At 41.8% G+C, this 22,372-nt stretch overlaps 1 protein-coding gene across 1 annotated transcript in view; it reads left to right on the forward strand.

Annotated features, from left to right (window-relative positions):
- The first annotated feature begins 3,920 nt into the window (after positions 1–3,920).
- JMJD1C (jumonji domain containing 1C) overlaps positions 3,921–22,372 on the forward strand; it is a 95,567-nt gene continuing 77,115 nt past the window's right edge. Inside the window, exon 1 of the mRNA XM_035138460.2 lies at positions 3,921–4,184. Within this exon, the coding sequence (XP_034994351.2) occupies positions 4,038–4,184 (147 nt within the window). The 5' untranslated portion in view covers positions 3,921–4,037. The remainder of the gene's footprint in view (positions 4,185–22,372) is intronic.

The following is a 22,372-nucleotide window of genomic DNA, read 5'->3' on the forward strand; positions in this document are numbered from 1 at the left end:
CTAGGATACACTCTCTTTGCCCAAAGAGTTTAAAGCAGGCATCGGCAACCTGCGGCCCACAGAGGCCATTTATCCGGCCCACGAGCCGCCCGCTCGGCAAGTCCCCGCGCCCTGCCACGCTAAACCGGTGCAGCACGGTGTGGGGACTCGCCGAATGGTGCCAAAAATGACATCTGTGCATGCGCAGATGCCAGAAACGGTGTCTGGGCATGTCCAGACACCAGAAATTGTTTCTGCGCATGTCAGGGCATGAACAGAAGCAATTTCCAGTGCCGCGCTGCCCATTTTCGGATCGCCGAAAATCGCTTCTGCGCTTGTCAGGGCATGCGTAGAAGCGATTCCCAGTGCTCCGAAAATGGGCAGCGCAGCACCGGAAATTGCTTCTGCGCCTGTCCGGCCCATGGACCAACGTCAGTGGAAAAGATCCGGCCCATGGCCAGAAAACGTTGCTGATGCCTGGTTTAAAGAATACAGTGGTACCTCGAGTTACAAACGCCTCAGGTTACAAACGCTTCAGGTTACAAACTCCGCTAACCTGGAAGAGTTACCTCGAGTTGATCACTTTGCCCCAGGATGAGAACGGAAATCATGTGCTGGTGGCACAGCGGCAGCGAGAGGCCCCATTAGTGAAAGCACGCCTCTAGTTAAGAACAGTTTCAGGTTAAGAACGGACCTCCAGAATGAATTAAATTCGTAACTAGAGGTACCACTGTACATTTACTTAACATTCTCTTGACAGGGATTCAGATGATGGGGGGAAAAGCCCTTCATTGACCAGCCTAAAAGATAAGCATATAATGCTTGTAAGGCTTAATTAAGGTGGGCCCTAGATGTTGTCATTGTTTTATAATGGTTAGCACTGTGCTTTTTCACGAACTTCAGAAATAATAATTATGCTTTATCTATATAGAACTTTAATATGCCAGTGTTGTTTTTATGTTAATTTAGAATTAAATGTTTGCTTCTACTTGGACTGAATCTAGATTTTGATTAGAATCATATAATTGTAGAGTTGGAAGGGACCCTGAGGATGATTTAGTCCTAACCCCCTGCAATGCAGGAATATGCAGCTGTCCCACACAGGGATAGAACCTGCAACCTTGGCATTATCAGCACCATGTTCTAACCATGTGGAACTATTCAGGCTAGAAAAACAATTACATGTCTACCGGTAAATTATGAAATCTCCCTCATCCTTACAATAAACACATAAGGGATATTGTTATTGTCCCCATTTATGTTATGGGCAACTGGGTATGCAAAATATTAAATACCTTCTCCACAATTTCTCCCCACAATAAATTACTAATTTCTAATACGGTACGTACCGTAGTTCACATCTTCTCTCAAGACTGCATCCCTATTGTGGAGCTGTCACATTTTCTCTAACACTCAATTTGCAATACTTCGTATCAGGCAAAATGCAATGCTGTACCCATTGCTCTCATGGTTGCAACATAGGATTCAATTGCATGCCTCTTGGAAATTGTCTGCAGTACAGTAAGCCCACAATTTAAGCACAGTTAGCTTGTGTGCATTCAACTTTACGTGCTTGCCAAATATTTTTTTTATAAAGTAAAATAAATAAAAAGGGGGCAACATCCAAATAAAACCCTGGCAATTCACCTCACCACCTTTGCACCTAATGTGTTTGGACTACACACAATTTTGGCTTTATGTGCAATCCCTGGAACGTAATCCCCCACCCATTAAATTGTGGTTTTACTGTATTAGTGACTAGTATACATTTCACCATCTGAAGCTTTGTGATTTAAAAAATGTCAACAGGGATTGGGTGTTGGTATGCAAAGGTAGAGTGCGCTCATAAGCTTTCCAGATCACGCTCAGATTTGCTGTTTTTCTCAGTTGTGGCTTCTTCCTGTTCTGTCCTCAATTCCTTTGTCTGCCCCATTCTTCTCCCTGCTATGCACCACACCTGGAGTCCTGTTCACTACAGCAGGTGACAGGGGGTAGACAAAGGCACCTAGAAACAAATTGATGGGACTTGTAGCTGCTGCAATTTCTGCTTTAATCACTAGCTTTAAAGGGAGAGAATAAATCTCCAGGATGCCACCTGACAAACCTAACCTCCCTCTTTCATTAACCTTTTATAAAATTAAAAAAAGGCTGAGCAGCAGCATGAAAACCTATCAAGCTACTTCCACATTACAGAATAATATTATACTCTATTGGCATGGAGTTGGGCTGGCTAGAGTATTACTCTTACACACAAAGGATAAAATGCGGCACTCATTGTTTGCTTGTGATAGAAAGGCCGAGTCAAGCACTCTATCCACTAGCCCACAAAGACTGCTTAGCCAGAGCCGCATGTTAATCTGGTTTCCCTTTCTGACTGAACTGGAATTTAGAAGCATACGGTGTAATAGTACAATCTTCACCCTGTGCTAATTGTGAAGCAGTTTGCTGACACACTGTGCTAGTAATGGCTGTGTCCCCTATCTATGCATGCCAAGCTCTAGCAGAAGGAACTATGAAACGTCAGTGTACCTGGAACAGAAAATACAACCTGCCAGGGCAGGCTGAAATATTCGTGCATTATAATTCCTTCCAAAACAATGTTAGCAAGCTCAATTCTTCATCGCCTTTTCCCTGGACTGATGCAGTCCTTCCTATTGCAGCAGAAGCAGCATCACTACAGCACAGTAACCATGGCAAGACTATGTTCAGAGCAAAAACACTACGCTGGATAGGTAGAATTTTCCCTGAGTGGGTGTTTCATTCAGAGAGAGAGAGAGAGAGATTGGGTGACCTCAGCTGCTGTGAGTCATCCTGCAGAGATGAGAGGGAAAAGCAGTGAAGAAAAACAAAACAAAATCCAGACCAATCCCTGTATGGTTAATATAGGAACAGGCTGTGTCTGGAATAGAAACCAGGCGAGGGAAGGACAGAGAGGCATGGGGTGGGAGAACAGAGGATGTGGGGTGGGGTTCTGCTGTCTTTTTGGGAAGCCTAATTCGGATAAGGAGAGGGAAGCAGCCGGCCAGGCGAAAAAAAGAAACAAAACACATCGTTGGGAGTTGCAGATTCACAGCATGCTGGCTGCCATCTCCCCTGCTCTGCTCGCTCTCCCGCCCGCTCCTGAAAACCCCCAAGTCGCCCTGTTCGCTTTTGGTCTCCCCCCCCCCGCCCTCCCCCTCTCCATTGCGTGGAATTCCAGCTGCTCGCTTCCAGTGGCGCCAGAGGGGCTCAAGGCGCGCGGGGGTGGGTTGGAGGGGGGCGCGAGCGAAAACAGGAGCGCCTCCTCGCTCGTATTGTCAGAAACGTCGGGTACGGGAGGGGCTTCGTGGTCTGTGTGCGCCCCCACCCACCCGCGCCAGCAAGCTGCCCCGCTTTGCTCTCCGAGGCGATTTAGATCCCCTCGCTGTTCTCCCTCTGGCGCGGCCCGAGTCCTTTGGCCGCCGTTGTTGCTGAGGCGTTGGGAGGCGAAGTTTTCCAGCCACGGAACACCAGACAGTTGCCCGCTCTGTTCCTGGCTGGCTGCCTCCCTGCCGTGCCTCCTCCTCCTTCTCTTTCCCCACCCCCCCGGGCACGGACGTCGCGCGCGACCGCGGGCGGACTCTTTCCCTTGCCGCGGTGTCTCCCCCGCGCCCTTCCCGCTCCTCCCTCTCCCGCCCGAGCCAACGCGTTTGTGTCTGGCGGAGGGAGACGGCGCGTTGTGCCGGTCTCCATGGCAGTGGGCTCGTGTGGGCGGAGTGGTCGGGGCCGCAGCGCGGCTCTGAGCGAACGGCTCCCCCGCCCCCTCCGCTCTGCCCTCCCTTCCGTGTGTTTGTGTCAGGCTGGTCGCGGCGGCGGCTGAGCGGCTGCCCGGGGCGCCCGGCTCGGAGCGGCGGGCGAGAGGAGGCAGAGACACCCCCCCCGTCTCTCTCACACACGAAGTCCCGACGCGCGGACGCCCTCCCCCCGCCTCGGCTCCTCTAGGCATGGGCGACCCTTAGCGAGAGAGAAGGGGGGAGACGCGAGCGAGCGAGGCGGCTGGTGCGGTTGGCTGCTCGCTCTGCTCTTCGGCGGCGGCCGCCATGGCGGTGGCGGTGGAGTCGCGGCCGGAGCTGGTGGGGAAGCGGTTCTTGTGCGTCGGAGGAGACGAACCGCCCGAGAACGGGCGTTGGAGAGCCGGCGTCATCCGCACCGTCTCTCACCGGGACTCGCGGAGCCCCGAGTTGTCGGTAAGAGGCTGCCATTCCCGTCTCCCTCCGTCCCTCCCTCAGGGGGGGTCCCGGCCCAGCCCTGCCCCTCCCGCGAAGTGGACCCCCCTCCCGCTGTCGCCGCCCCGTAGCCGAGAATTTGGGGAGCGAAAAGCAGCGAGGAGGACTCCCCTTTCCGAGGAGTGCAGTGGCTTTCTCCCCTATAGAACCCTTTTAAGGGCGAGAGCAGGGAGGGGGGGAAGTGTGGGGCTTCTCTTTTCTTCAACACACACACACCGCATATATGGGGTGTATTTGTTGGGGCGAGTGAGAGGAGTGGAGGTAGTAACAGGACACTCCCCCCTCCCTGCTCGTGAAAGGGGGGAGGCGACGAGGGAGTTTAAACATGACACATCCGCTCTCATTTCCCCTTTTCTAGGCCCCGAACAGAGAAGGGGCTTACAGTGGGTTAGCAGCAGCAGAAAATCTCTTCTCCCCCCCCCCTCTCTCTGCTTCCCACCCAGCCTCATCTTTAAGGAAGGGAAGCGCCAATTGCTCGTCCCTTCTCTGGGGTGGTGTGGGTTTTTTTGCGCCCACTGTATGTGTGCGGGTTTGGGGGGGGGGGTGTCTGGTGTTGAACCAGATTGATTCGGATCATTGAAGGGGGGGGGGAATACCGTGATTACACAGCAGCAGCCGCCAACTGTTGGTGATTTGCAGATGGGAGTTCTTAGGAAAGAAGGGGTTGTCTTTCACACGCACAGACAACACACACACACACACACACACTTCTTCTGCTGCTGCTTCGCTTCGCAATATTAATGTGGAGTTGTGTGTGTGCCCAGCATATGTGATGAGGAAGGCATTGGGTTTTTGTTCACATTCTTGTAAGAATTGTAGCTGTTGGTTTGGCCCGTTCATTCCTTTAAATACCACCCTATAAAACAGGCGCTGGCTGTCCTCTGGCAAATCTGGTGGGTGGGTCTTTGTTTTTTAAATGCCATAGGTTGAGCAGTTGTAGTCAAACAGAAAACCTCATCTTGTGGATTTTTTTAATAAACGTTTTAAGAAGCCATTGGTCTTTCGATCTAGTGTGTCTCCTGCCAGTGTTTTCCTAATGGGTGTAGGAATGTGAATGGAGGGAGGGAGCCAGGATATATTGTGGGGGAAGGGAAGGGAAGGGAAATGCAACCAGGCTTTCCTTGCCCAGTGTAAGAAATACATACTACTCGAATTCCAATTACAGTTTTTCTAAATATTTAACATTTATGTTCAGTGCTCCCTGGAGAATCTAGCTACGTGATATATGTTACTACTACAGTTGTACAAAATGCATTTTTAAAAAATGCTGCAGTGCTTATAAAAACTTGGTTTCTCTGTTTCCCCAGTGGTCTTTAAATTGGCCTCCCAATTACCTCCAATTACTATTAATAACAAAATGTTCAAGGATTTTTCTTTAACAAATTAAATAGGAAAAGAATGATACTTACTTTTAGACAGCAATATTTGCTTCAATGCTGATAGAGTGCTGTTCTTGTTTTGTGGGTCTGTTATTGTGTGACTCTGTTTTACAGAGGGAGGGTGCTTTTTAAATATTGTAATTATCCCTTTTGGTGTTGCTGTAAAATCCTGAACTTATTATTTTATACTTAATTGTAAATGTATGTAATGCATGCTTATAAAGAAGTAGCATATTTACATTGATGTAAAATATTTGGAAAAATGACTATACCCCTTCCTTTTTCTAGTCCACCACTTAGCAGTTAAAGCCTAGGGAGAGACATAGGAAAAATAGAAAGTCTTTGCTCAAAGAGCCGAATATAACTTCCCCCAAAATCCACCCCTTTTTTGGTGTATATGCTTACAAACTTAATTCCTTCATAAATCCTGCAACCTCCTGCCCCCAGCAAATTGATGGGTGGAGCTTAGACTTGCTGCCAGGATATATCTGCTCACAGTTGTTTAAAATAAATAGAGGAGGTGTGTACTGGAAATTGTGAGCACAGCACCTTCAACGAATGAAAGAAAAAATTAAGAAGCAAATGGTTGGTAAAAATCATGCAATACTGCTGTAGAAATGAAAAAGGGTGGCTTTGCTGTTGTTCATCACTTAAGTCTTGTTAAAATAGCTTGAGCATTCCCATGCTTAAGATGTGGTGGGAAGTGCTCATCTTCTAAAGTTATTGGGGGGGACTGTAAGTCATAACAGTGCAGGCATGGTTGGGGAGGCGTTGCCGCAAATACTGTTCACTAGGAGCCTGTGAGTGTCACACAGCTGATATCACATTAGTTAAAACTGCAGTGGATGTACTACTGGACAAAGAATATTATTTTCCTTGCAAAAAATACTGTAGTTTGTGTATAGCAAATACAATATCAGTGTTGTAACAATGTTACCTTGAGGGTAACATCCACGTCCTTTGCAGCAAATTAACATCTACATTACAGTACTTGAAAACTCTTTCACTAAACCTGGAATCCTATGCATGCTTACTGGTGAGTATACACCTGTTGTGCTGCTTGGGATGTATTTTCAAGAGAGCAAGTAGACAACAAGCTGCCCCAATTGTTACTGTTCTCATAGCAGTGCGATAAGGTGCAAAGTAAAGAAAGACCTACAGTCCAAAGTTCTGCATCTTTTTAGAGGAAAGGTTAGATTTTATTGTACTAGGGTTTAGGAGTACAGATTGCAATTGCAAATCTTCTATACAGGGTTAAGTTCTATTCTAATTACTGGAATGTAGAAGGAGTTCCTTGGCCATTGCTGGCTTCTCTAGTATTTGACTGCTGTTGTGGGTGGAGCATCTTTGTTAATCCTTCTAGGCTTCCATTCTTAGGTTGTTTCTATGAATAGTTCTAAAGTCTGTTGGTACTCAGAGTGAAATAGAAATCATTTATGTTTGGGGTAAGGGAGTGGTGGTTTAGTTGGTCTATACAGTATTCAGATAGCAATTTAGAAAACTGCTCAGTGTTGTAAATTTCACTGCACTGGACTTAAGCTACTAGCAAATCAAAAGCATTAAAACCAGACTGTTTTCTAAAACTTTTTGTTGTAGACCGCTATTCTGGTTTGCTTTACAGGCCACAACATTTTTTATGTTACAGTCCTAAGAGGCCACTTGAAATATATTGTGGAGTACATACTATAAATTCAGAGTAAGAGTAACTGTTAGTTCCTCCACCTACTTTTTGAAACTATATATGTACCGGTATATACAGTATTATTATTATTTGTGTGTGTGTGTGTGCGCGCGCGCTTCATTTTCGGGTATTTGTCAGTGGGACATTGAAGTGGTGTAACAAGGAGTATTACCAAACCAGCTGGCAGTGATTATTCTACTGCTGGCATACGCTGTCTGGAAAATGAGCATGTTGTCTTTGCATTGCACACAGCATTCTCTGATCCAGAATTTGAAATCCTTGGTTAGCTCCAGTTGTATTTCTACTTGCATTATAAATGGTTCTGGAAACTTGATACAAGCATAGTATGCATGTATAATACATAGCTACCTAAATGCAGATGTACTCTCTGAATCTCAGGAGGGAATATTAAGCTTGTGCCAGAAATTCAGCTCAGAGAGCTTTTCAGACTAATTTAAGACTCCTCTGTGGTCCTGCCTATCCCTCTTGGAGTCTGGAAAATTGGGACTATGGAAAAAAACCACAAGGATAAACCTTGATGGCCAGATGCAACCTTGAGTTGTCTACCCTGGTGTAAAACATAGCATAACATTTTGTAAAATAAACAAAACAAACCAAGAGTGGTCACCCAACCCAAATTCTGTCACCCAAGCCTTATACTATTCAGGTATTTATTTCTCTTGTATTCAAAGCTAAGGTCCTCTTTGTATCTCTTTCTGCCCCATATCACAAGTAGGCAGGTGACTGCCTTTTAGCAAGCCTAGCCTAAAATGTCGTACATTGGGCATAGGTAATGAAATGGTTATAGAATTAGGACTGAGGACAGTGTGAAGACCCTATGGGGTTATCTGCTATAATTACTTCTGTGTTCAACATCTGTAATTAAGAAAGCTTTTTTCAAATAAAAGGTCATTTGTTAATGTTAGGCAGATGTTTGGTATTCCATTAGTAATATTAACCCAATAAATCACATTTTTCTGCAGTCGAAAAGTGTTGCATAATATGCTGAACTAACAAGTCTACAGTTGAAACTCAAATCTCAGAAGTGTCAACAAATGAGATATTTCTGTTTATCTTCTCTGTTACTTATAAACAGACGTTTGAGCCAGTCTCCAGATAACATGCTTTAGGGGAAGAGCATTTTGCTTAAAACATACTCTAGAACTACCATTCATTTCAAATAAAAACATAATGCTTTTATTGATGAAATGTATAGTTTGGGTTAGAAAAAAAATCAGTTCTTTATAAACACTCACAAATAGTTTGTGAAGGATTGGATATTAAGACATTTCAAGTTTGAGGAACCACTTAATATACAGTAAATAAATGTGTATAACATCCTTGTAAATTGGCTCCCTAAAGTTACTAGCCTACAAAAAAAACCATCTGCCTTTTACTCATAAGAGGGGTTTGTGGAGGATGGATTGAGCACTCTGTCCCTCCTTTGCCAGTCTCTTAAGAGTGAAAAGCAGGCAAGTAAAATAATTTGCAGACTAGAAACCAGTTCCACTTGCCAGATATGCCAGCTGCCTGTACTCTGTCACATCCCTGGCAGCCTGCTCGCTTGCCTCAGTGAAATTTTGTGACCAAATTTTTATAGTGACCAAATGAGTGGTTTAAAACAAGGGTCCTATGTGAAGATCGTGCCTATTTTACTATGTAGAAAGGTAAAATGGTAAATGACTCCTGGATGGTTAAGTCTAGTCAAAGGTGACTATGGGATTACGGCACTCATCTCGCTTTCAGGTCGAGGGAGCCAGCGTTTGTCCACAGAGAGCTTTCCGGGTCATGTGGCCAGCATGACTAAACCGCTTCTGGTGCAACGGAACACCTTGACAGAAACCAGAGCGCACAGAAAAGGCATTTAGCTTCCCCCCACAGTGGTACCTATTTATCTACTTGCACTGGCATGCTTTCAAACTGCTAGGTAAGCAGGAGCTGGGACAGAGCAACAGGAGCTCAGCCCATTGTGCGGATTCGAATCGTCAACCTTCTGATCGGCAAGCCCAAGAGACTCAAATTAGCCGCTTTGAGACTCCTTCAGGTAGTGATAAAGCGGGATATCAAATCCAAACCACTCCTCCTCCTCCTCCTCCTCCTCCTCCTCCTCCTCCTTCTTCTTCTTCAACAATGGTTTAGACCACACCACCACTATGTATATTCATTTTGGGAGCCATCTTCCAGTTTCTTTTGAAAATGTTTATACTCAATAAAAGAGACAAATGTGCAGTTGTCTCACATGATCTTTATCCAGATATTTTCCCAGTTTGAGTCTTCCTGTGCTCATGCTTACACAGTCAAATTCACACCACCAGTGCACCAACAGATATATGTGGGGTAACCTCAAGGTACAGGTACAGGTCTGGAGGAAAAAACTTGAGATGGGAACCCACAAAACAGCCCAATAATAACTCAGTGGCACAGAATGTTTAAAGACCGTCAAAGACGGGGAATCCCAGAACTGTCTGAGAACAGAAATCGAATGGAGTGTCCAGAGCAGGATAACAGAGAAACATAGATATAGGATAGAAATATAGTCATCTAATTGGATAGGTCACTTTCTGATCCATGCTGAGAAGCTAAATGTCCCTGGAGAACTGCTAATTACAAATTTAAAAATGGGCTCACACATGTGGTGTGTATCTGCTTGTGTGGGGGGGGGGATCATGAAGTGAATTGGAGTGATTCAGGGCAGTGTTAGAAACACAGGTATATAAGCTGTTTGCCAAATGGCACCTTAAACCAAGGTCATGTTTGCCACATTGTAATGTCTAGTCACTTTTTTAAAAAAACAGACATAGTATTCGAATGAATCAGGAAACTGTTCTTTCACCAGGGAGAAGAAAGCCAATAAATTGGCATTTTTTACAAGGCATTTCAAAGGATAGCAATTTTACTTTGAATTCAACCAAGGAAGGATTATCTGTGGTAGGCAAAATCACAATATTTAATTATGTTAAGACAAGTGTGCTAAATATGTAACAACTGGTTAAAAAAGGAATGTGGTCTTTTAAACTTGGTGCCACAGTGAACTTAATAAATGGGGAGAGTCTCCTTCACCTTCAGACGTCTGCTATTTCTATACAGGTAATTATAAACACATCATATATGCAAAGGCTAGGCAGATCTGTAGGGGGATGAGGCCTGTAAATCTGCCTTCAGTTCTCTGTAGTTTCCAAATATGCTCCTAGTTGCTACAGACCGCATCAGGATATTACTGCATTATTATTATTATTATTATTATTATATATTTATTTAGCAGGTGGTGCTGTGGGTTAAACCACTGAGCCTCTTGGGCTTGCCGATCAGAAGGTCGGCGGTTCTAATCCCCTCGATGGGGTGAGCTCCCGTTGCTCAGTCCCAGCTCCTGCCAACCTAGAAGTTCAAAGTATGAAGTGCAAGTAGATAAATAGGTACCACTCTGGCGGGAAGGTAAACGGCGTTTCTGTGTGCTGCTCTGGTTCGCCAGAAGCGACTTAGTCATGCTGGCCACATGACCCGGAAGCTGTATGCCGGCTCCCTCGGCCAATAAAGCGAGATGAGTGCCGCAACCCCAGAGTCGTCCGCAACTGGATCTCTAACAGTCAGGGGTCCCTTTACCTTTTTACTCCTTGCACTCTGGCACCCCCAGGGGCAATCTTATTTTCACACTGCAGAACAAGCCAGCTGACTTGCACTTCAGCAGATGGTGGAGGTGTCAGTTGCTGAGCCTGGCAACAGGACATCTCAACTTGGTCAGAAGTAGACTACCCCAAGTCGCAAAACGTGCCTGATGCCCTGGTGATTTTGAACACTGATTCAAGGGTACCCCCCCCCATTCATGTTGAAATGTGATGTCAGTACTCCCCATGTTAGATCAGGGACCCTGCCAAGCCATTTGTCTTTTACATTGTTGGGCTGAGGACTACAAATATATCAAGAAGGATATAAAAATAGTAGTGCATTTTTAAAGAAAGCAGGTGGTGGTTGGGTTGGCTGGCCTTCATCTAACAGATTCTAACTGCTTGAAAACCAGCCAGTTTGCTACTACCCTCCTTGACAGCTGAATGGATAATTCCAGCTTCTACAGTACTATGAGCAAGTAGTAATGAACAATGTAACAGTGTTGTCTACAAAAAGTGGTCAATTTTTTATTTAACTTATAGTAATCTTAACAAAATATTAAGTTTTAGTTTGCTACCACTGTATTGGTGTTAGCTAAGTTATTTACAAGATGCTCTCATAGTGTGTCACAGTCACACCCTAAATATGTGGAGCCTGTTCTTACATTTAGACTCCAGTTCAGAGCAGACATGGTGGGTGGATAAAATTGGTCCACCCAAACTGCAGGTAAACTTCCTTGTGAATACTTGTTTAAAGATAAGGGCATCTTCCATCCGTTTATCATACTTCATTGGCAGAGATAGCGAACATTCCAACTTCCATCAGCCTCAGTGAGCCTGGCCAGTTGTGAAGGACGAGGGGAGTTGTAGTCAAGCCAGATCTGGGGGAACCACATTTTCTACCCTGCTTTATGAACAATAGCATTCTAGAAGGCAAACGGTTGTGATACTCTAGAACTGATGTGTTTTGCTATGGCGTTTCTGAAGCAAAATACTTGTACATTTGTGTATAACAGGGATTGAGATGGTGGTGGGTATACATAATATGTTCTGATATTTTGATTCCATAAGTCTCCTTGACAACTTTGTTAACAAGCAGAATATAAGTCATTAAAATAATTTTAAAACTACACTGAAGGTTAAAGTATACTGGTGGAGAAGGGTAAAATAAGTTGAGGAAACAAATGCCTGCTATTCGTGTAATAATGCAAAGCAGTCACAATAAACAAAGGCCTGTTGCAAGCAGATTCCTGTGGGAAGGAGGAATAGGATAATCCATATACTTAAGAGTAAGGAGGACTAGGGAGAAAACTTCACAAAGGCCCTTAAAATGCATTGAAAAATGTTGAATAAACGAATGATTAGTGGGAAGACCTGGATACACTGCACAAACAAATCAGAATGAATGGTCATTGTCATATCATCACACTGTAAACAGATCAGAATGAATGCTTAAGAATGGGCACATTGCGTAAGTAAGCTTTGTACAAGCAAACCAGGATGAATGCAGAATAAACAAGTCATTTGTAGGAGCCCACAAACCACTTCAGACCAAAAGGACTATGGACTAGTGCCATGAGCATATTTACTTCTCAACAAAGAAAGCATGATGGTACAAATATTTTTAATCACATTGACCTTCGCAGGTCAATGCAAACACTGCCTCCTTAACACTTCTGTGCTTTGCTGGCTTCCAAAGTTTTCTAAACTCTCAATATACTTCCTACCAGTAAGTAGCACAGCCTTACCATTCTTCCCATCACTTTCCAACCTCCAAAAAAAATCATTATTAGAAAAATATTGATTAGTTGTGACAGGGTACTATAATCCACTTTAAATGCGCAAAGCTAAAGTGCCAGTACATGCTTGAATCCCTCTCATAAAATACTGACAGTCTGGAGGCACCCTGTATAGGATTGCTTTGCAGGGATGGGTAAGAATTGCATTTTTGCATGTTCTACAAGATAGAAACATTGCCATATTGTCTTGACAGCTGTTGACCAGATACCAGTCCAGTGTTTCTTTAAGACAAAAGATTTATGAGAGAAATACTTAATAGTAGTAGATGAAGAATGCATTCTATAGAACAATGCTCCCAGCTGCCTGTGGGCAGAATTCCTTGCTTGCAGGAGGTTGAACTAGATGGCTCTTAGTGTTACTTCCAACTCTATGATTCAAATACTTCTCACAGCTGCAGTTCATCAATTTCTGGAGAGTCATAAGTTAGCCACCCCTCATGTATGTTATGTGTGAACACTGGCACTATGTGGTAAGAGCAGGAAACCTTAATTCAAGTGGATACTGGTACAGTATCAGTGTTAGAAACTCAGATATATAACCTAATTGCCAAATGGCACCTTAAACCTAGGTTACGGTCATCACAACTGACTCTCTAGGCATCGTATTTTATACAGTAAAATAATATAACAACAACAACAGTTTCATTTCTATACCATTTTATACTTTAAAGAAAAAAATTGAAAGCAGTTTACAGCACATTAAAACCTCATTCTAGAATAAAACAAATTCAAGCTTCAAGAAAAATATTTTAGTTCCTTCTCTAAGTGACATTTTGCTTTCCCCATATTTATTTACCTACTTAATTTATATACCTTCTGCATAGCAGAAGTACTCTAGGAAGTCGGTGTGGTGTAGTGGTTAGAGTGTTGGACTAGGACTTGGGATATCAGGGTTCAAATCCCCTCTCAGTCATGAAGCTCACTGGGCAACCTTGGGCTAGACGCAGCTGCAGAACCTACCTCACAGGTCATTGTAGGGATTAACTGAGCAGCGGGGTGAATCATGTACTCATTGGAGAAAAAGTTGGGCTATAAATGCAATACGTAAGTTCTTGTGCTGACCTGCTTAAGACAGCTGGAGGGGCCAGTAGGATGGAGATGTCAGTTGCCAACCTGGCATCCAGAGATCCCCAAATGGTCACAAGTGGACCAATGCCAATCACAAAACACACCTGGGGCTCAGAGAATTTGACAAATATACCCTGTGACACACACTTTTTAATTTAAGTGGGACTTCTGTGCAAACAGTACTTGATGGTTTGTGCCCTTCATCTGCTGCAGTTATTAATCACTACCCTGGGATATTGCTCCCCCAATTCCTCCCCCTTTCAATTATCCTAATCAAATGAGTGGTGATGCCAGGAGTGGTGGTGTCAATGATATATTAATATCACCCTGGAGAATTACACAAAGCAAATCCCTTGCCTGGAATTGCACAAGGGCAATGGTAGTGGAATAGATAGATAGGGGTGTGTCCGTGTGTGTAATATCTCACTACCATGGAGTGTATGCCCTGCAGTGGATTCTAGCCTGTACTTTCCAAGTCTTTCTCCACTTGTATTCCAGCTGTTATCTCTGCTGCTTCATTGATCCATCTTCTTGGTGTACTACACTTGGTGTAGTCTGTGAGAGATCTGCCCAGGAATGATATCTGAACCATTCATATTCTAAAAATGCTCAACAGCCAGGTTTAGTCTCTGGTTTCAATCAATGTAATTGACTCCTTCCCTCTATTTTTTTTATTTGGGTAATTTGGTTTTTAAACTTATTGCAGGCTACAGATATGTTGATGTGATAAGAAACGAATGCTTGCTGGTAGGTTAAATATGTGTCAGAGATTGACATTGCAGCAAACGAAAACCTTCCAGAGTATATGGTATATACTGCCTTGTAAAGTTTACCGTAGTTTTTCAGACATCCATTTTAAACTTTTGTGCAGTTCAAAATTATTAATTTTAAAATTATAGTAAAATAGAAAGTTGTTTTATTGTTTTGTTCCTGTTTATGGACCAAACATAGTTTTTTAAATAGAACTTTAGGTTTATTCAGATTATCAGGTAGATGAGCTAACCACCAAAGTGATTTTTTTGCAGTGCAAGTGGCTTCGTTTTGTTTCATTTCTTGTTTTAAAAGGTCTTTTCTGTGTGCATACACTTGTATTAAATGAAGGACAAGGACACTTGAGAATGGAATTTTAAGTGTTGAGTGGTTTATGTGGTATCCCATTTCAGAATGAGATACATCATGCTAAAAATCACACCTAGCATCCAGTGTGTCTAAATTTTCTAACATTATAAGGGAAATAAATGGCCACATTTAAGGTTTAGAGTAAATGCATGATGGAGGTTATTTGAATATGTATTATTGAAATGGTAGCTATTGTAAGTAATAAATAATTGAATCAAAAACAAGAGGAAAATCTAAATTAAATTGTTATTATTATTTTTTGAAGTATTAAAAATGAATTGCTTCAGTGAGGTGTTAGGGCTTCCATGGATAACTCTCAGCTTGATCTGATGCCAACTCATTCCATGCAATTTTTGAGCAGGGGAAGAAATTAGCATATAAAGAAAGGTCATGTTTTGAAACAACCCTCCTTCTGCATCCTTTCTGCATAATCTTTTTTTAAAGTACCTCATATTGACAGGCTATTAACTTAGTAAAAATATGTCTCTTGTGTGTGCCGTCTATATTTTTAGAAAAGCTAGCATTCAGGAATAAAAACTGCCTTGGGGTACTTAGTTGTACAGTATATGCCTTGAGGAATTCAGTTTTGCATAGTGTTTTAGATTATCCTGAAAGATAGGAGGTAACTGCCTGATTCAGTCAGGTTAAATTTCTGCAAGGTATTGTGCATTACAGTTTATCTTGCAGCATAATATGAGCAGGTGTTATGAGTAGTTGCCTCCCAAGCAGTGATGGTAGGTTAACAAAACTTGTACACTGTGTTGTTTGAAGCACTGTTAAATAAATATGAATACCAGTGAGGCATTGAAACAGATTGTAGAGCAAAACCAAATACTGTCTGATGAGAAATCAAATAGTTTTTCTCCCAGCGCTAAATCACATATCCATAATTTTTTGTCCATTCTTTAAATATCTTTGAGACATTTTGCAAGAAAGACACAATGTTTTTGCAGAGAAGAGGTCAGAGATGTAAGATGGAGATATTCTTTTCCAAATTGTTTTTCATAACTTAATTTTACAGTGCTGGTCCTGAATAGTTCAAGAATTCTTTTAATTATGCTTTAAGAACAATGAAAGAAGCTGTTTCCATGCTTTATGCCAATTTCTGTATTTGTTACAGATCTTACTATGTGTATTTTGTAATGGGAGTTTTGATGATCGCCAGGGTTGATAGATGTTCTAGTCCAAACATCAGTACCGGTAGGTTGGGGAGGGCTGATTTAATGACTCACTGGATCCCTTCAGCTCCGAACTCCTCACAATGCTCAAGCATTACTTTTAAAATGTCTGACATACTAGATCCCCATCTCTATTTCTGCCATGATACATTTCTGTGCCCCAAGTCTTGGCTGTTTAACCACCAGTGCCCATTCCATAACTTTTCCCCTTAGCTTTTGATAAAGAGAAACAAAAGGGGTTCTGTGAAAATTAATGATCATTCCTGGGGATTTTCGTAGGGTTAATTTCTGCAAAGCATTTTGCATTTACAGGGTCTTGTTGCTCTGTTCCATTGTGTTGACTGAGATGGAAAGGTGGTTCCAGCCCCAGCCCCCCTTTTTTTTTGCAGGAGACCCTCTCATTCTCTCCTCTCCCATTGAGCTAGTAGTGGAGAACTCTAGCTCGCAGGCCCAGTTAAGCTCCCTTAGCCTCCTCATTTGTGTTACAAAACCATTTTGGCCCAGACATACTTTGCTGCCCTACAAACTGTGTGGGCAGGTAAACAGAGACTTTGTAGGATTTGCCAGCAAAGCAAAATAATAATATATATATATATTGCCTATAAAACCCTGTGCATACACAGTGCTTTGTAAACCCTGGCTTCAGCTGAGTCTTGCAAAGTGTCATGCAAAAGTAGTTACCAAGAGGGTACCTGATGATAAGGTGATCATCAGTGAGATTGTGCCTTTGGCCAAACATTTTGATTTCAAACCACACATGCAAAAGCAGACCGGCATCCATTAATGTGGTAGTGGATGGTTGACAGTTGGGCAGCCCTGCCACCTTGTCAAACGTGGCACTCAAGGGGTGGGAAGATGATACTCGCTGGTCTGCTGATCAGATTCAGTTCCCCACCTCACACATGAACAGATTATTTTAAAGGAATGGTGATGAACAATTAATTCTAACTATGGGGGAGAGGAGCACCAGGGGAAACCATTTTAAGACCCAGGAAACATGCATGTGATGTGACAGTGCCATTACCTGAATGCTAGCACACTCTCACATAGCCCCTGTAGTTGTGAAGGAGTTTGTTGAATTGATGCCACAGGAGGCATCTCATGGTGTATCTTCCTGCCTCCCTCTCCTTGCTTCCTAGGCCTGTGAATAATTCATTATTTTTGTGTGGAGTGTGGTATAGGTGATTCCAAAGGGGTCCTCAAGCTCTGGCTTAATTAAAAAGGAACCGGAAGTCTGTTCCTCTTATATCTCTCTTCTGTGACATCCTTTCCCATCTTTTTCATTAAGTCAAGGCAATGCAAGCCTGCCTAAAATAGAAGAAAGTACCTCGGGAGCTCTCACAATAAAGTCACGTAACCTTCATGTGTACTCATTTAACATTTTATGGACATATGTTTGTTACATCACTTTGATTTAAGGGGGAATGAATGACTAAAGTTATACCTTGACCTAGAATGTAAAGCCAAATGTTTAGAATAGTGTTTAATGCAGTAATGGAAAGTATTTTGTACAGCAGAACTGCACATGTCTATATATGTATTCTTTCACTAGAATTTATGTTAAATGTTTCTGGTATATAGAGACAGTAACTTTGAGCGGTTGGGTTTTTTAATAATTATAAAACTACTGTGGAAGTACAGGGGACAGCATAATGCCAGTAAGTAATGAAGAAGTAGTACCGGTCTGTAGCATGTCATTTTAAGTAGAAGCTAGAGTAGGCATCCCCAAACTCGGCCCTCCAGCTCTTTTGGGACTACAGCGCCCATCATCCCTAGCTAACAGGACCAGTGGTCAGGGATGATGGGAATTGTAGTCCCAAAACAGCTAGAGGGCTGAGTTTGGAGATGCCTGAGCTAGAGTAATGTTTCAAGTCAGACCATTATTTTGGGGGGAAAGTTTTCATAGCATTTTATTGCATTTTTCATTAAATGTTTACAAAGAGATCTTTCCAAAGGCATCTCTTCACATTGATGATTCCAGCATTAATAAAGGAGGGCATTTTGTTTACACAGTAATCAGAGAGAGGCAGGCCTCTTCTGCTAACTTTTCCACTTCAGGAACGTGTAACCAATTTCTTAATCATTCTGTTATTATTGGCACACGTGCAGATTTCCAGTGTCTGGTTAAAACTATTTTTTGCGGCAACAAGCAAGTATACTGCAAGCCTAGTGGTTTTGAGGCAGAAAGAACTGGATTTATTTTGTTAGTCAGTGATGGGGAGTGTTGGGAAACAAATGAGATATAACCTGAAAAAGGCATATGTGATTGTTTTGTCTCTGGAGTGCTTCTTCATCTTCATCTTCCCTTGGTTATGAAGAATACCTTAGAGGCTAAACTGTGAAACTATTGCAGTGAAATAGGCTACTGTACCTATAACTCCAGATTACGTTGGGGGCTTTTTAAGGAAGGAGTGCAGCATCAAATAAAGAAATTTATTTATTGGGGGGGGGGGAAACACCACTAAGTAATAGGTAAATTATAAATCTTGAGGCATTTAAAACCAATTGCTGGAATCCAGATAACACCCTCAAGAATGCTTAATCTTAACTGATTTCTTTACTTTGTAGAAACTCCTTGCTGCCTTTTTGGTATCAACTTGTGTGAGGTTTTCTGATGGTTTTACAGGTACAGTAACTGCTTTTAGATCACAAGGAAAAGGCAAGTGTGCCTGTAAATTCTGCAAAGCCCATTGAAAAAGTAGTATGCTTGAAATGTAGCTTATCCATAAAGAAAAACTTCTGCTAATATAACATATATCAGCCTAGTTTGCATACTATATTAAAACCGTAGTAAAAGCAAACAATGGCGTAGTTTGAATGAGCAGCATGCACCTGCGTGCTCCTGAAAACATCTTGCTTTGCTCTTTCTGTGGTCCTGCTGTGCTGCCAGAGTAAGGCTTGTGACTTGTTTCTCTCCAAACCATGAGTGGTAAGCCAAGAACAAAATTTGGAGGAAATAAACCATGACTACATGTGTGGATTTCTCAAGAAGCCAGGTTCTAGCTTGTTTCTTGGTGATGTGGCAGGAGTGGGAGAGGAGCAAAGTAAGAACGTTTCCGCAGTGTGCACTAGCACATTGTGTATTAACTGTGTTTTAAACAGTGATGTGTTAATGTGATGTGTCAACCAGGCCAATACTTTACTGTGCTGGTTTTCATTCTTTCTTTTTTTTAATGGAGTTGAGAGGAAGGAACTTAAAACATCTTACTTATGTTTAGAGGTACTCAGAGGTATTAGAACTGTAGCAGTGGAAATAACTCATAACATCCTGAAACAGCAATAGCCAACTAAGAATAGAGGAAAAACTAATGTGGTCCACTGATACATCATGTAGTTCTTTACAATATCCAGAGCTTTTTATTTTTAACGCTTAACACTATTTTTAAAATTCCATAGCTTTGTGGTTCCCAGTCTGTGGGCCACAGACTCCCGTGGAGTGGCAGATTTCTCCCAAACTTCAGATGATGATTGGGAATTTGCTTTCAACTTCATGTGGTGTGAAAGAGCTGCAGACCTTGGGTGCAGGATAAATAAGTAGAAATCTGCTAGGTATCTTTTTAAAAAAATCCTTTTTACCCGTGATAGACATATTTGTTCCTAATTAGTATTTAATGTATTCTTTTCTCCTTATATGTTTAAAGTGACCTCAGTATGCCATACAGAAGCTGCTTTCTGTCTGGATTTAAGCTTGGGGAAGAATTTTTTTTTACAAACTTATTCAAAGGAAAATGTTGATAGTTTTGCAATAACTGAAAATTCTTTTAAATTGCTTTAGGAATAAGCCTGCACATTTTCAAGAAAATTACAGCAAATTAGCATGTGGGGAGTCCACAAAATGTTTTGAGGTTAAAAAGGGATTCTCATACTCATTAAGGTTGGAAGCCACCACCATAGCTTATATAAATTCATGAAAATGAAAGCTGACAATGCTTTACTGCAGATGCCTTGATGTAATTTAGTAGCGGAAGAATAAATAATTTTTAGTGTTTTATAGTCTACTTTATGAATGCTCAAAGCATGCCACATACATTCCCATTAACACTTAAAATAATCATGCAAACCAGGCTTTCAGTTGTATTTGGGGTACCTTCATAATTTCAGCATCTTTGCCCATAACAGAATGATATGCCGAATAGTTTTTGATATTGTAAGGTTTAATCCTTATACAGATTTCATCAGTTTGTTTCTATATGCAAGTTTTCACATGATGTATCCTTGAGGTAATGTTTTCTATAGAAGTATCAGCTGGAATCCTATCATTTGATCGAATGAAAGGCAGATGTCTCAGGAGGTTATCTATAATGTGTGAAGTTGACTGTTTTTGTTGTCTGAGGGTACAACAGCATGCATAAACATTTTTTTGTGATACCTACTTCAACGTTCTGTTTATGTTGTAACTCTTTAATGATACAATATTTCCACATATATTCAAATATGAGAATTTTGGTTTCGATTGCTATTATAGTTGAAATATTTGCCTTCATTAATGATATTGTCGAAACACCAGTTACCGTAGCTCTCTTGCGTGTAGTAAAGCAGATTGAGGTTAAGAGAGTAGTTAGCTTCTTAATGTCATCTGATGATGTTTGATCCAACGCCTTCCTGGTTGACAGCTGATACTTATCTACCTTGCATATTATACAAATGTATTGGTATCATACCAATCTATGGATTCTTCCCCCCCATCTAACATCAGTAAAGAAGTAATTTAGTTTTTAAAGTTTTGTTTGGAAGTACATGAAGCATCCTAACTATCCAACAATGGGGATATCTTCTGTCAGAATGTTTTTCATTTTGCTACTGTAACTGTTTTACAATATATAGCTATGAACAGTGATTGCATAGGAAGTGTTTTAATATGACAATGATTGAGGCCGCCTTCACATACAGTATTGTGTATATTAGCAGGTGCACATTGCATATATTTCTAATGTTTCCATAACATACAGGAGCTTTATATTCTTAACAACATAGAAGTTATGTGCCTATACTATGGGGAGCCACAGTTGGTCTTGGTCCTCCACAATGTAGAAATGGAGTCAAAAAATAATCAGTATGACTCCCATATAATGAAAATCTTTGTGAAGCACATTCAATATGCAGGTAAATACCTAATTTCAATAGCACATTTCATAATCTTGATAGAAGACTTCTGTACAGTATTTTAGATGTGTATGGGGGAAGATGTTACACGAAGGTTGTTGGTTTATGCCTTTGGTTTTGTTACTTCAAATTTGAAATTTCCTCCCACGTTTTGTAGTTTGTTTTAAGAGACTCATAAAAATCTGGTCATTTATCTAATTATGGCAAGTGTTTTTATAGGGCCACAGGGCCAGTTGTTTGTTTTTTATTGGATACCTCAAAGAATTTGTGCTCTTATTAGAACTGGGCTGGGAGATGGTGGCGTTCTAATTAATAAGATGGAGACTTAATTTATTTTTAAGGGTGATTATTTCTCAAAGTGAGGATACAGTGGATTTAGGCTGACTGACAAACATATAAGTGGTTTGGGGGGTGTTGGGCTCCTCAACCTGTTTACAGTAGAGCTTTGTATACAAAGTGGCTTATTAAAGCAGAAATCTGAATGATAAGTCGTCTTCTGTAACCTTTTGTTTTGGAGCCAGCAGTTAGATCGCAGAGCACAATATCGGTTCAAGCTGTGACATACAATCAGGAAAATGAATGAAAGGGAGCTGGAACCACCAGGCTCTGAGATGAAAGACAATGCATAGTCCTATCTTAAGACCTTTAAGATGGGAAAGATTGCCTTTTTAAATTTTCATTCTTATTGCATAAGTTGATTTGGTGTATAAAACACTTCGGAGGACTGGAGGAGAGGAGGACAACTCAGAATCTGATGCTTGCTGAGAAAACAGTCCATAAAATGTAACATAATACAGGTATCTGCAAATATGGTTAGATAAGCAACATATTCTATTTTAATTATTTCATATAAAAACAATTTCAAATCCACTATATAATATTACTGCTAAATTGCTTTGAGATGTTTCTTAGGAAGCAATTCATAAATGAAATAAATATGTTGGTGCAGAGTGAATGAATGACTGTTGCTTTAATGTCAGCATGAGTTCACCCAACTAGTGTATCCCTGACTGTGGTACCTAGTGAGAGACTGGGGAGCATCGATGGGGCATGCAGAATTGAAGAAAAAAAACCATGTCTCTGTGATGCTATCAGAATTTGCTCCATAACTAAGCCTGTGTGTCTGTTCTGATATTGGCTGCCAGATAGTCCTCCCCATGTAACTTACCTCACCAGTCTTCATAATAGAGGGGGCAGTGAGTTCTCTCCCCACCCAACCT

Source organism: Zootoca vivipara, chromosome 5 (assembly GCF_963506605.1).
Source record: "Zootoca vivipara chromosome 5, rZooViv1.1, whole genome shotgun sequence".
NCBI classification, from domain to species: Eukaryota; Metazoa; Chordata; class Lepidosauria; order Squamata; family Lacertidae; genus Zootoca; species Zootoca vivipara.